The sequence below is a fragment of the Polyodon spathula genome, chromosome 3 (assembly GCF_017654505.1).
Source record: "Polyodon spathula isolate WHYD16114869_AA chromosome 3, ASM1765450v1, whole genome shotgun sequence".
In the NCBI taxonomy this organism is placed as follows: Eukaryota; Metazoa; Chordata; class Actinopteri; order Acipenseriformes; family Polyodontidae; genus Polyodon; species Polyodon spathula.
Genome location: NC_054536.1, coordinates 6309525 through 6323937, shown reverse-complemented (window position 1 = coordinate 6323937; position 14413 = coordinate 6309525). Strand labels below are relative to the sequence as shown.

Sequence of the window (14413 nt, the reverse complement as noted above, 5' to 3'; positions counted from 1 at the left end):
AAGTGCACACAGCGGATTAGTAGGATATGAACCATTACTCCTCCCTGGCTATGTTGGATAGGGAGGTCCTTATCTATGTATGCATGTATGGGTGTATTCACTTCGGTCAATTTTAATTACATTTTTACAAAATGTAAAACAGTTTGTGTGAACTCTATGGAGTTTGAGAACTTGCCCAACCAAAACTTGGAAAAAACATATATGCAATATAAAATAGATACATTAGATAGGACACTTAATGTGGTGCAATTAGGCATGCAGTGACTAAAGGGGATATAATGCACATACAAATGCAAACAGCCTCAACGTCTTATTATTTGAAGATTCTTAATGTTTCAGTTCTGCTGGAAGCTTGTTCCATCATATGGCACCGTGATGGAAAAACAGTTTGAACTTTTTACAGTTTTAAATCGTTGAATATGAGGTACATATAATTGACCATAACTTGACTCATCCCTTGACTGGAAAAATAGCGTATACTCTAGTTAATTTCCAATTACTGCATTCATATAATGAGGATTCCTCCGAGAAAGACCAAGCCACTCAAATGTTTGAGAACCTGGTAGTGGTGCTGGTATATGGACCTCACATTTGGAGAGTTTGTCCCAATAATAATAGAAGCTTGCTGAAGTTCAGACAGGGCAGGGCAATGGGGCTCCTCATTAGGCAATCGGTATGTCATTGTATGTTTAATAAGCTCACCTGTATGTCACCCTGCATTCACGCATTCTCTTTGCCTCATGATAAATGATGAATTATAGCTGGAGGCAATCTGTGCATAACGGAATTCCTCGAAATGGCGCAATGCACAGCTGCAGCGGAATTCAGTCTTGCACAGATTCGCCATATTCTGCAGCTACATCATCATCAGAATTATCATAAACAGAATGCTAAAGTCACCTGAGATATATAAATCAGTTGTTTGGTTCTAGTTAAATTAACAGATGTTCTGAGTCCTTCAAAAAGTAGGAGTTAACTAAAGACAGGAGTTTAGACTTTGAAAATGTGACCCAAATGTGATTTTACTGACAAAAATGCTTGCTATGTTAAAGTGGAAGTACCGACCACAGACACTGTTTGATTTGATTGTGTTTACATGATTCACATTTTTCTAAGCCATTATTAATACAAATACTAAAAACAGAAGGTGCTCCACAGTCACCCCACAGATAGATACATTTACAATATATGTAGTTTATTTGCTTATTTTCCAGCAGATCTGGACTGCCTTTCATTATACAGTAGTTTACATCTAAAAAGCCACTGATAAGAGAATGCAAGACAGGGTTAAGATGGGACTATTCACTGCAGTTTCTATTTTACAAATGCTCTTATTCTAATGAGGTTTTTTTTTCTAGTTCTTTCTGACAATCTGGAGGTTATTTCAGTAACATGTTGTTAAGTCTCCTGGTGTTCTGCCAAACAGATCAGTGCTGTCTGAAAACAACATTTCAGAGAGGGCTCCAGGAAGAGAGTTTACACAGTTAGCAGGGTATTATATAAATGACATTTACTAACTGTGCCCATGCCACTGTGCAAAACTGGGCTACCTTACGCTTCCCAAGTGAACGCCTTAACTACTATGCAAAAGGGTCCAAAACAACTCGTTCATCCATACATTAAATAAATAAACGGTGTCGTGTTATTTTTTTTACCTCTAATTCTTGATATCTAGTGTATATCTATCACCATCTAATTGCCAAAACGTTCCTTTGAATTTTGACACACTTTTTAAATACATTTTTTTTTCTCAAAAAAGGTCTGCGTCTTAAATTCGATCATAGTAATGCATGTATTCAAATCGCCAACAAACAGCAACCTAATTGGCTGCCCCAGAAAAGACGAACAACATCATTACTGCCCGATCTGGAATCCTCCATGACATACAGCAGCAATTTACAAAGAAGTGTCACTCGCGTTTACAATACCAGCGTCTCATTATTAGGATCTGTTCTAACAAACAGTGCCAGCGTGGACAGATCGGAAATGCCAAGCAATACTGCAGTTCACAAAAAGGGAGAAAAACAGATGCGAGTCATCATGACAGGAAATGAGAAGCAATCCCTAACTCTGTAATAATCTGCTCTATACGTCAGTGTTCTTATATGTGTAACTGAGGTTGTAGCTTTGTAAATGCGTCTATTTGGGGTTTTATTTTTTCCTCATCTCGAGGGTGGGAAATTTGCTCTGCGTCGTAAATTCGAAAGAATACGGTACTTGTTTCTAAAGGAATTCATGTGGTTTTGTGCATCTTTTTTTCTGGTGGCAACAGTTGCATTTTTGCACACCACATTGTGCTAAATTTGGAATACTGGCTAATGGTGCTCTGTAGCCAATAAGACTGGCGTTACTTCATGTAATATTGCTGTTAAAAAGAGGGTAAGCTTTATAGTTATAAACATCAAACACACCACATCAAGTGTTCAACATTGAACTGTATTTAATTGTCAGAATGTTAGCATGTATGAAACAGTGCGGAATAAGAACGAGTTCAACTAGCCTGCTTTAATTATATTTTGCGTACATCTTTACATCCAGCACTACGCTATTTTTAAGCATAAACAAACAGGTCCTGCCAAGATTCCCCAATTCTGCGAGCACAGAAATTATTATAGAATTCACCATTCTGCACAGACATTTGCAGAAATTGTCTCACATAGGAAACTGTTTTATTATTATTATTATTATTATTATTATTATTATTATTATTATTATTATATCAGAAACACAGACATGTTGATTTGCTGTAGTTTATTTTGGAACCTGCTGGAGCACCTAACAGCTTCCGTCAAACTACAGGATGAATCAGGGACACAGAATATAACTGCAAATGTTTGTTCTGAATAGTACTCAAAAACCTTCCATGAAGATGTGCCCAGCCGCTGGGGGAAAAAAAAAAAGGCAGGATAATTAAGACAATGGCGACACCTGTTGAAATGAGAGAGGATACACTCTGAATTACCGGCACCTCAAACCGGCAGCTAGTGATACAAATGTGTAACATCTGCAAATATAAATGCAAATGATATTATCATTGTTAAAATCAAAACCAAAAAAAAAATCTGAAATGTCGAACCAGTCCGGGGCCCTCTGAGTGCAGCTGCACCTGCTATTGGTCCTCACTGGGTAGATCCACACACCGCTCACCGCTGATCGAGGAGACAAACTGAACATCCTGATAAAGGAATTTCTGGGGTTCTTTTTGCTCGTGTTATCACTTGCATTTTTAAACACACCTTTCTTTCTCCTGTTCCCCCAAAAAACATGCATGTGATGCTCTTATACCATTGACACTGTTGGAATTGTGTGCATACATTTTATATACACAGTATATGCATCTCAGAAACCTCCCCATTGCAATCACTGCCAAGCAAGCAGCAATTACTATGACAACTGCAATGCATGTCAGTTAAGCAGAGTACACGATTTGATAACATCAACTTTTATCTGGTGTAACTAGATGAATGAAGCATGAAAAACCTACACGTGTTTGTTCCAGTTTTGAGTGATCACCAGATTTCTGCATTGATGATGAATACATATTCAAAAGTTTTTCACAATTGCACTGGAAGGAGTTAAAAAGGCCTGTCAGAACTACACTAAAACAAGCGCATCATACATCTTAATATAATGACAAGAGCAGTAGAAGATAGCCAAGGGTCTTGTCACCCAATGCTTGTAAAGGGTTTACTGGCACAATTTGCCATTCCAACACCTTTTTACTACTTTGCAAGGCCTTCTAGAAAATAATAAAGTTCACATGACAATAAAGATGCGTTTTGAAATATTGCGCAATCTTACACACTGCTGCCGTCTAGTGGATGCTATATACAACAGCATTCTAGTCAATCACCTGGATTCTGACACTCCCATTTTAAACTTTGCTGAAGGTGCTCTCAAGCTCTTTGGCAGAGCTACATTCTGATAAATTTAAGAAAGACCAACCTCAGTAGCCAATATTGTTCGACTGAATGTGATAAATAACACTCTCACGTAGAAATGTGTGGTTTTCTATTTCTGGTTCATGCATAGTTGTTTTTTGGTGCGATGCATGCGCTCTCAACACAGAAAACAGACACTGTGGCCTGAGACCTAATCTACTTAAAGTTCCATGGAGGTCAAGCCAGACCACAAATGCATGCCTTGCACAAACAGATACAATGTATATCAATAAATGTTTAAATCACAATTTTAGTGATTCTCAGTATTTTCATATTCCAGAATCTCTTATTCTCCAATATAGAATGTTAATACCAAGTTTCATGACCATTGGAGAAGCAGTTCACCAAAATGATGCAGATGTGCAAGTGCGGCATGCAGCTGAGCTGCTGTATAGACAGAGACAGACTCCCGACCCGAGTCAGTACTCGCTTCATTTAGCATACGTTATTGAGAATATCAAAGTTCCATGACAACTGGGTAAGTGGTTCTGTATGGAAGAATGCATGTGTGACACACAGATGGGCAGATAAACATACAGACAAACCCATACTGTACAGACCTACTCAGGATACTACAGTCTCAATATCAGGCTCTGTGATGTGAATACCAGCTTTTATGCCTCCTGGCACATGTTAAGTGTGAAATACATTCATATGCCTCCACTAGATCTTCGTCGCAGGGGATTTCATGCCTAGCAGGGGATAATATGAGAGTGGCACTCTCAAAGTGCATCTGGTTTGGTGTCCAGGAATGGATACAGAATTGTGATTCAGAACACTCTTGATGGTCTCCATTATGAGCTGCTTTACTTGCCAGTATATTGCAGCCGGTGCTCTGTATAACATTCTTAATGTACGGGCTGCTTTGTCTACTTAGCAAGTCCAACGCATTTGATTTCTGTGTGGTAATCACATCAGCTATAATAGATTAAAGGATAAACTGTTTATTGTAATAAGCAAAGAAACCCAAACATAGGAATATTTAGTTTAAAAAAAGAAAAAAGGAAGCATTTATGGTCATTTTTGGTACTTTAATAAATAATTTCAGAAACAGCATTGCAAAAGTGAACATAATGCTAAAATAAAAAGGCACTTAACAAGGATATGACACGTGTAAGTACATGAGACGCTTTTTAAAAGTATTCCAGAGGCCATTTTCTAATGCTGTTTCTTGTATGACATTACAAAACAAAATAGTGTTGCTAATCCTTTTGTGTGGATCATCAGTATGCAAGGCTGCATTTTAACCTCTGCTTATATACATACAAATACAAGGAAAAATGTGTATGGAGGGTTTCTCTTAAAATAAATTGTTAATACAATAATAAAAAACATATGCAAGCTCAGACAACAAAATAGTTAAAATCCTGCAAAATACAGTTATGGTACTTGATAGCAAAAAAAAAAAAAAAAAAAAATTAAACTAAGGCTTTTTGTAAATGAGACACTGTTTTTTTATGCTTTTTTTGGCATGGCTTAATTGAGTTGATCTGGGCTTGAATTTTAGGACTGCTCCTTGAAGCTACTTGCAGATAATTTAATTAGCTGGGGTTACACTGAACAAGCCTATCAGTAGCTACATTTACAAGCACATTTCATCTTCCCTTAGTATAATATCAGACTAACTTTTCACCTGCACATTATATCTTTCTTCTGCACATTTCCCACTCCTAAACCAGCAGTCCATTACACTACTTGCACATAACATTTCTAAAGACAGAAAGCATCTTACAACAAAATACAACTATTCCAATATCCCTGGCAGCAATCTGTAAATTCAAGCCCTTGAAGGCACCATAACAATGGCTAAAAAAAAAACAAACAAAAATAAAAACCCATAGACTATGCAACAGACCCATGTTTGTGGGTATCTTGAAATGAAAGGCACAATCTCTGACCTTTGTGGACCTTGTAATAAATCAAAAAGATCTCCTGTGGCATCAACAATTTTAGAAAGAAAAAAAAATAAAATTATGCACTACATTTTCAAACTGCATAGGGAAAAAAAAAAGGTTAAAAAACCAAAAAACTGAAAGTGGCCTATCATAATGAAAACCTTACAAGAAAAACAAAAACTTAAATTAAAACCCATTGCCACCCCCCCCCCCCCCCCAAAAAAAAAAATTTGCATACAGTGTTAACACACGTCTGATTATTTGCCCTCATACTTAGGATTGATCACAGTTGTCACAGCACTCTTGTAGATGGGATTTTCACCCTGGAAAACAAAAAATTTACAAATTAGAATCCATTTCCTTTTATAAATCCACAACGTATTTCTTGAACACCGTTCAACACATCCCACTGCCCTTGCCTATCTTCATAATTCATTAAAAGATGAAGTGTTTCAATGTTCCAATCCCGTGACCGAACCAGCTTTCTCTTACATCCAGGAACTCGAGAGCAGATACTACCGAGCTACCGGCCTCTAGAAGACAAAGGCCAGCCCTGCAGGTGTCCGCTTTTGAGCACACGGAGTGCCTAGCCAGTAGGGTTTGCTGTAGTGACTTCCCTTCAAGAATGTCTGGTGAAGACCTGTGACTGCACAGCCAGGACATGAACCTGCCCTGAAAGACACCCTGCACACCACGTGGATGTGTGTTTACCAGGTGAGCCACTCGGGGACCCCCGACAGCAATAAGCAAGGCCCATACCCTGCTTTTATTACTATGATATACATCTGGGATGTTGTTTCCACAGTTATAACGATGAAGCGATTTAGGGTGCTTGAACTAACACAATGAATGTATTTGCTTAACAAGGTCCAGTTACTGTTAATTTGTGCACTATGAGCTCATCATGCAGAACCTTCCTTTCCTGAGTTCAAAGTACAAGCCTAGAAGAACTAATAAATGCTGCCAAATGTTACACATCTCTGGTCAGTCAGTCTGAACAGTTTCCATATGCATTTATTCCAATTGAAACTGGCCTTACAAACCAACCACTAAAAGCACACAGGCAAAAATGTGGTTCACTGCTGAACACCAAGGTCATGCTATCATTTACATTCCCAAAACACACACTGCAGCAATGTAACTTAGCATTAAGCCAATTAAAACTCCATGTAAGTTGAGATTAACAAAACTGTTTAGAAAAATTTAAATTAGCATGCAAATTAAATGTTAAAAAGGTTCAAGCATGCAGCACCATTTTCTTAGGGTTGTACTTTACATAAGTTAATATTCTGTAATGTTACAGTACATCTTTAAGAGTGCTGTGATAATAATGGTCATTTTCTGTGTTGCTACATAATTGTCTATGAACTTTGAACTTAAGGTTGTATTAGGATGTGGCACAGGCGAGAATTGTGTGACATTCTACAATGTAAAATTAAGTCCAATAGAAGAATTGCTTGAAGGCAATAACTGAGGTGATGCTACCAGAAAGGAACGACTGGGACAGGTAAGTGGAACTGATGCCAGGGTGATGTGAAATTGCAAGAATATAAAATTAGAAAGCTACAAGACCATTTTTGGAAGGACGTCGACCCTTCAGAGGAGGACATGCAGCTGCTGCAGCCGCTCCACAGCTTAGCCCAAGATGTGATGAATTCACTTCTTGGCTGCCTGGCAATACTGTCTGTAAGGGAACTGTCTGCTATGTGTTTTGCATTTTGTAACTTACATGAATAAAAAAAAGCCTCTATCTGGATTAATTCTGGTTCAATTACAACAAACAAAGTTGGGGATGATCTTGTGGTAAGTACGGAAGCCTAGTACGGAAGTTAGTACTAATTGCAATTAATTTAGCAAATGAAGATGATCCGCAGGTGCGTATTAAATTTGTTCCCAATTGCAACAAATCTGTACTAAAGGACTTGCGCCCCTACAGGAGACTAAGTACCGTACTAACGCAGTCCAGCAACCTCTTTAGACTAACCATCAAATTAACTCCAGCAAGAATGAAGAAATGTCAAATGTAATCATTAGGTTTATGATTAAACAATTTTATATATATATATATATATATATATATATATATATATATATATATATATATATATATATATATATACATACATACATACATACACACACACACACACATATATATACTACTTTGTAACAATGACCATGCTATATTAATTAATGTGGATGAATAGTGAAAATCACGTCTAAAATTAAAAAGTCTGAAATATATCATTTAAAAAAAAACAAAAAAAAAAAAAAAAAAAAAAAACATCCAGGCGTCTGCAACCTTGCCCCTGGAGAGCCACAATCCTACATCTTCACTTACTAGCAGTTTTAAATAGGCAACAAGCAGAGATCTGGGAAGCAGCTGAACTCCTAATTAAGCAACTGAATGATCCAATCAAAACAATGATTTCTTTATACTTTAAAAGTTTGTAATTAGTCATTAAAATTTGTTTGCACCTTTTCATGATTACATATACTGTTTGAATGGAATGAAAAAAATGGCTAATACTGCATTTTACCTAGAAATGTACTGCTGCCATGAGGGGAAAAAAAAAAAAAAAAAAAAATTCCTCCTTAATAAATGGCAGCATTTTTCTGTTTTAGAGGAAAAAAAAATCTGGGTATGTGTGTCTCGTGGCAGCAATACACTTCCGTACGATCCAATCATTCCCAGATTTTTTATATCCCATCACCCCATCCGTGCTAATGCCGTGATCGGATGATCCCCAATGTTGTTCCTGATCTTTTTGCGTTGCAATTGGGACTAACTTGTAATATAGACAGTACTGTGCTAACCAGGGTAGTTTTTAGTACGCAGCTCCGTACTAACTGTGCAAGTTCGCTGCAATTGACCCTCTGTGTCAGACTTACAACGTATTTCACTTATTATTCAGTTCTCATTTAAAGTGATCTGTTTAATGCACATTTTCCCTACAATGTTCCACCAATGAACCTCAATAACGGCCAGTGCAACCACTTCTGCTTTTTAGTCCTCTCCAAAACAGATAATGGCAAGTGGGCATTGTTTTGATGTTCATGTATTGGAATCTCTTCTACATTTTTTTTTTTTTTTTTAAATGGGAACACTTGGTAGTTAAAAAAAAAAAAAAAAAAAAAAAAAAGCAAAAAGCAAAGCTGCAAAAACAGAACAAATTGAACAGAGAAAAAGATGTGCACGAAAAGACTGATGTGTAACACGTGTTAGCAAAAAAGGGTCAGATGAAGTCCATGCAGAAACAAAGCGGAAAGGAAAAAGAAATACAAACTGAGATTTAGAGAGCAGCAGCTTTACGTCCATAGCTTGGATTCTTGAACTTATTAATAGGACTCTTGTAAATTGGATTCTCTTGCTGCAGTAGAAAATATGGTAGATGTATAAAAGAATACATGAATAAAACAAAGTATGAAGCATGGATCGTTAGAGAGGACATGAACATTACAGTAAAAATTAAATTAAACCTTCAAGGAAAAGATAATAAAAAGTTCCAGATAAATCTTTGTATAGCTGACAAGAGCTGTAGATGGAAGGCACATAGAGCGAGTTACAATACAGGAAACGTTGGGTTATCTTCATAACCATGGTTCCCTGAAATAGAAATGTAACCATTAACGAATGAGTGTTAACCTGTAAAGATCCAGGAACATGAATAGAATACCAAAGCAGCACGTAAGCATTCGCGATGTAGCCTTGCCCGCCCCCGAGAACATCAGAGGGCTACAGACACAGGTACTGTTATCATTTTCCTTCAAACATGTTGCAGGTTAATGGTTAGCATGGCTTCATCACGGGCCCGTCGTGCAGCTTTGGTATTATATTCAGATTCCTGGATCTTTACAGGAAAACACTCATTCGTTAATGGTTACATTTCGTACTTGATAGGGAACCTATTCTCAGGCCTATACACAAACAATGAAGGCTATGAATCTTGAAAAACACGGTAGAACCCTGTTGCTCCAGTTTTACCAGTACAGGAAGCCAATCTCCATATTAAGTAATCAACTCATATTTTGTCAAAAAATAATTCCATTACAATAACATACATAAAGACCCATTCAACTAGCAATGCTTTTGAAAATGCAAAACCAGCGTTGCTCACCGTGTCCCATTTAGCATTCAACTTTTCCTTTTCAAACTTAGCAAACTCCCTTCTGTCGTGGATGATCATGAGCAGCTTCCAGATGAGCAGGAGAGCGAGACCGATCAGCACGATGCCAGCGACCACACCTGCCACAATCGGGATAATGTCTGGTCCAGTAGGACACTCTGTTTACATGGGAGCAGGAAGTAAAGAAGAATGGCATTTAAAAAATGTGGGGAGGAATGGATCCATGGGTTTGATTTTATCAAAATGTAGAGCTTTTGGACGGCAACTTCTGGGCCTTTTGTGTACACATGCATTCTAGCTTAGGGTATTTTGTTTCACCACATTGAAGGATAAACTTCACTTAAACAGATGTAAGCAAAAACAGATAAAATAATTCATTAAAGTTAGTCAGTTTACAGTAGTTTTAAATTGAAAGAAAAAGTTTGACATTAAAAGACTGGTGAATGTGACATCCTACAAGACTACAGAATTTGGGGTTTCAACTGAACCCCACTACACTGTGTTCTCAGCACTCACCTAGTACGTCAACAACATGCACATGGATGTCGTTTTCTGTGTTGTTGACGCCGTAGGTGAAGTAAAACCAGCAGTCGCTCGCATCCCTCTCTTTACAGTGAGTCAGTGCCGTGGCCTGGCCCGGCTGGGGCAGCTTGTCCCGATCGTTCACCTTGGTGAGGTTGAAATACGAGCAGTCTGCCTCACAGGTGTCTTTCTTCTCTCCTGTATTAAAGGTTCTGCACTGTACACACTCCCTGCAGACGCAATGAAACACGTTTTACTGAGCTTTCAACAGTCTGTGATTATTCAGTGTTGAGGAGACAACAACACACATTATTATCATACCCCCCTTTTCTCCCCAAATATTAACACTAATTTAGCTTAAAAAAAAAAAAAAAAAATTATTGGCTTTGGAGACAGGTAACAAATCAGTCTCCACCTGATGTTTTGCATTTCAATGTATCTATATTGAAACGCACTGAAAAAGACTCACTTATGCTCGGCACACACTCCTGGGCACGTGGGGCATATCTCACAGGTTGGTCCCTGGAATTTTGGATCTGTGCATTTGCAGGTGCCACATTCACAATTTCCTCTGCCGTTGCAGATCTGTCCATTCTTTGCTAAACATGTGGATGTGTTCAGTGAGCAGTCACAGGCACTGCCGGTATAGCTGGGGGAGCATTTGCATACCCTGCAGACACATTCGCCATTTCCTGCAAATCAGAGAACAAGTAGTTAAAAATCCCAAGACTCTCAAAGCAATTTGAAATTCTTCTTGTAAATGCACAAACGCGCTATACAATATAGCTAATGTTAACACTGGATCCATCTTCTTACCACCACAGATCATGTTGTTTGACCTGTCACAGTTGAAGTTGTCACACTCGCAGTATTTGCCGGAGTAGATTTCGTTGGGGTTATCCCTCTTTTTGCAAACACATTCTCCACAGATACAGTCTCCATTGGTACTGCAGATATCTGTGCCATTGTCCCGTCGACAGTTCGCATCCAGGTCATCACTGTTCACTTCTTCTGTGCTGCACTCGCAAAGCCTACCAATACGGCCTTCATTACACCTGAAAAACAATTTATTGCAAAAGAAATTCTGAGCGCACACGAGACAGTATGTTTCGTCTAGGTGAGACATGCACATTTACCAATGCATACAGTTAAAATGTAATTATGGGGAAGGGATAGTGTTCCTGTTACAATATTTCAAAAAAGTAGTAAACAGCCCATTCGATATAATTTAGACTTGGAAATTCTTTATAACCATCAACAAGGCTTTGCATAGCAGCTGTGTTTAATTTGGAATGCAATTCTTTCTGGTTGTCTGGATAGAAGATAATTGCAAAGCAATATGGAGTGCAATTGTGGGCTGAAACAAGGATTAAAAGACTTCGACAAAAATAGCCAAGCAACTGAACCGTTCATTGGCGTGGTTCACAATGTCTTGGATTCTTTTGAGTTTGTAAGTAAACAGCTACACACCAAAATAGACTGTGTATTTAAAGCAGGTCTGTGAAATATATTCCATAATACTCAGTTTAGGTAGTTTGGTTAACAAGGGGGGGGGGGGGGGGGTTAGTTGCTGGCGTTTATGAAATGACACATTCAAAACAAAAATTGACATACATTGTCTTTTTTTTTTTTTTGTTTAGTAATTGCTGATAGGAAGCTAAACTTTCTTTCCTTTTTTCCCTACCTGCAGGCACCACACTCAAATGTCCCGTTGCCATCGTTGCATTTTGGGCTGTTTGGAATTCCCTTGTCGTGGCACTCGCACTCGCAGACAAACTTAAGTTTGATTTCAACTTCTTCCGTGAAGCCCAGTGGTTTGATCTTGACTGTTTCTTCCTGGCCTTTCTTTGGACATTTGTGTGCAGTAATACTGATATTAAACATGACCTTTGAAAAACAGCAAGCAAAATAGATTGGAACAAAAATCCCTACGGCCACAGTAAACTGTAAGGCTGAAAGCAACAGTTATCTACAAAGTGCATAAAAAGCCCTTCATCCTATATATTCTAAATGTTCAACAGCTGCAGATACATTTTGCCAAAACCCGTCAGGAAGCCTCAGTTGCATGAGTTGAGGCCTTGCTTCACATAAACAGTGTTGAGCAAAAAATCAAGTGCATGTGGGCCGGGCAGACCTGCATAAATGTTACTGCTACAAAGAAATTCAAACTGAAAACACAGGGAACATTCATACAAGTATGAATTACATGGATCGCAATATAACTACCTTGAATTCAATTTGAATGTTTTTTAAATAATTCTTCCTACCTCATCTCCAATGGAAATGTTGGAACATTTTCTTCCGTTTTCTCCAGTGTTGACGAGCCCATTCTTGCAATGTGAAACATAGTTAATGGTCACCCCCTCTGGAAGCTTGCTGTTCTCAAGGATTACCTCTGAAGACAGAGACTGCAAAACAGAGAAAAAGTTACATAATGCATAAAATGCACTGTTCCTAAAAGAAAAAAAATTAATATTACAAGAAAAACTGACAAATACATAACAAAAGAACACAAAACAACCCATAAACATAGACAATGCTGGCTTCCTGTCTCACAGACCACACGAGTCTAATAATGTCTCTTGGTTGCTTTGTGTATAAAACCGGATTTTAAAGGCTGGTTACCCATTAAGGCTTAGATCCACGCATAAAGGAGGCTGGCTGGGTACAAGATAAGATCAAGCAAGGCAAGGGGGGTAATGTCTTCAGCTCCACTCCTCACCATTACAGCAATGAGAATTGTGACTGAACCATTCACTTACATTATAAGCATCGATAATCAGCTTGATTACATTGCTGGAGTTGGAAGAGAGAGTTCCTACAGCAGACTTCGGAATGAGATTCTTCAGTTCCTAGAAAAACAAGCCGTACATACAAACTTCATATCTGAAATACATCTCTCACATTCATTGACAGGCCTAGATCACACATCATTTACCAAAAACCAAGAATTTTTGGTCATGATGTTCAACGGCTTTCAGCACCCCCACTTTAAAAATTGTTCCAGTGCCACTGCATACACTTGATAAATGAAAACCTAAAGGGAGGACGGTTTACAGTTCTGCAGAAGCATGAACCCCGATTTGCAGCTCTTGCAGCCATTCGAGGTGCTTAACCTGTCAAATGTAAATGCAGAACGATCCTTCTAATCTTTTAACGTACATCTTGTAATACCAAAACCACTGCTGTTTAAATAGACATTAACAAAAAGGATATTGTACAATTCTCAATTTTTTTTCTTTACATCGGACAAGGTATACATGTTAATAAACGGTAAGCATATTCCTGTTACGGTTTATTTTATTTTATTTTATTTTTAAAGGTACTGTTAAAAAAATAACCTAATGTTTACTTTTGACTTGAAGAGGGTGTTATGAAAACACATTAAATACATTAAATATATGTTTACTTTGCACAAATACTAAATTACAGTACATTACATAAATCTATTTTTTGTTTTAAGTTCAAATCTTCATAGCTGTGACCATTCCATGAAATTGTGTATTTTTAGTTGTGACTGCTGTGATTTTTTTTATTTTTATTTTTTTTTTACTGTGACAATCACATCCCTAGGTCAGGACAGAAACATTTTAATTCAAAAGAGGATGCTGCAGATGATCAAAACCCAACAATTCTTCAGTGAAGCCTGTTTCCAAAGATCATGCATGCAAGTTCAGATTTACTGTAAACAGGATATACTGTAGCGGCTGCACCCAAATGATCCTGTAATAGTCTTAGTTTTTTTGTTTTTTACAGCAAATACTCACAGTGAGTCTGTGCACAATGTCAATTTACCTTGTAAACAGGCTGGAATTCTTCTGTCACAGCAAAGATGGTCTGGATGTTGTTGTCACTTAATTTCTGTACAAGGTGGGCAATAGATGGATAGTCCTGGAGAACAGAGTCTAATGTAAATTAACAGCATAAC

General features: G+C 37.8%; 1 protein-coding gene across 3 annotated transcripts in view; it reads right to left on the bottom strand.

The window, feature by feature from the left end:
• Nucleotides 1-4958: 4958 nt before the first annotated feature.
• LOC121311140 (integrin beta-1-like) overlaps nt 4959-14413 on the bottom strand; it is a 29262-nt gene continuing 19807 nt past the window's right edge. For 2 of the 3 annotated variants that reach the window (XM_041243875.1, XM_041243874.1), the window contains 10 exons: nt 14281-14376; nt 13248-13337; nt 12753-12893; nt 12170-12372; nt 11302-11540; nt 10955-11177; nt 10480-10715; nt 9955-10121; nt 9124-9207; nt 6072-6159 (listed from right to left, as the gene is read on the bottom strand). In XM_041243875.1, the coding sequence (XP_041099809.1) occupies nt 9130-9207; nt 9955-10121; nt 10480-10715; nt 10955-11177; nt 11302-11540; nt 12170-12372; nt 12753-12893; nt 13248-13337; nt 14281-14376 (1473 nt within the window). In that variant the 3' untranslated portion in view covers nt 6072-6159; nt 9124-9129. Of the gene's footprint in view, nt 6160-9123; nt 9208-9954; nt 10122-10479; nt 10716-10954; nt 11178-11301; nt 11541-12169; nt 12373-12752; nt 12894-13247; nt 13338-14280; nt 14377-14413 lie in introns of all 3 variants that reach the window. The other variant, XM_041243876.1, reaches the window with a different exon arrangement.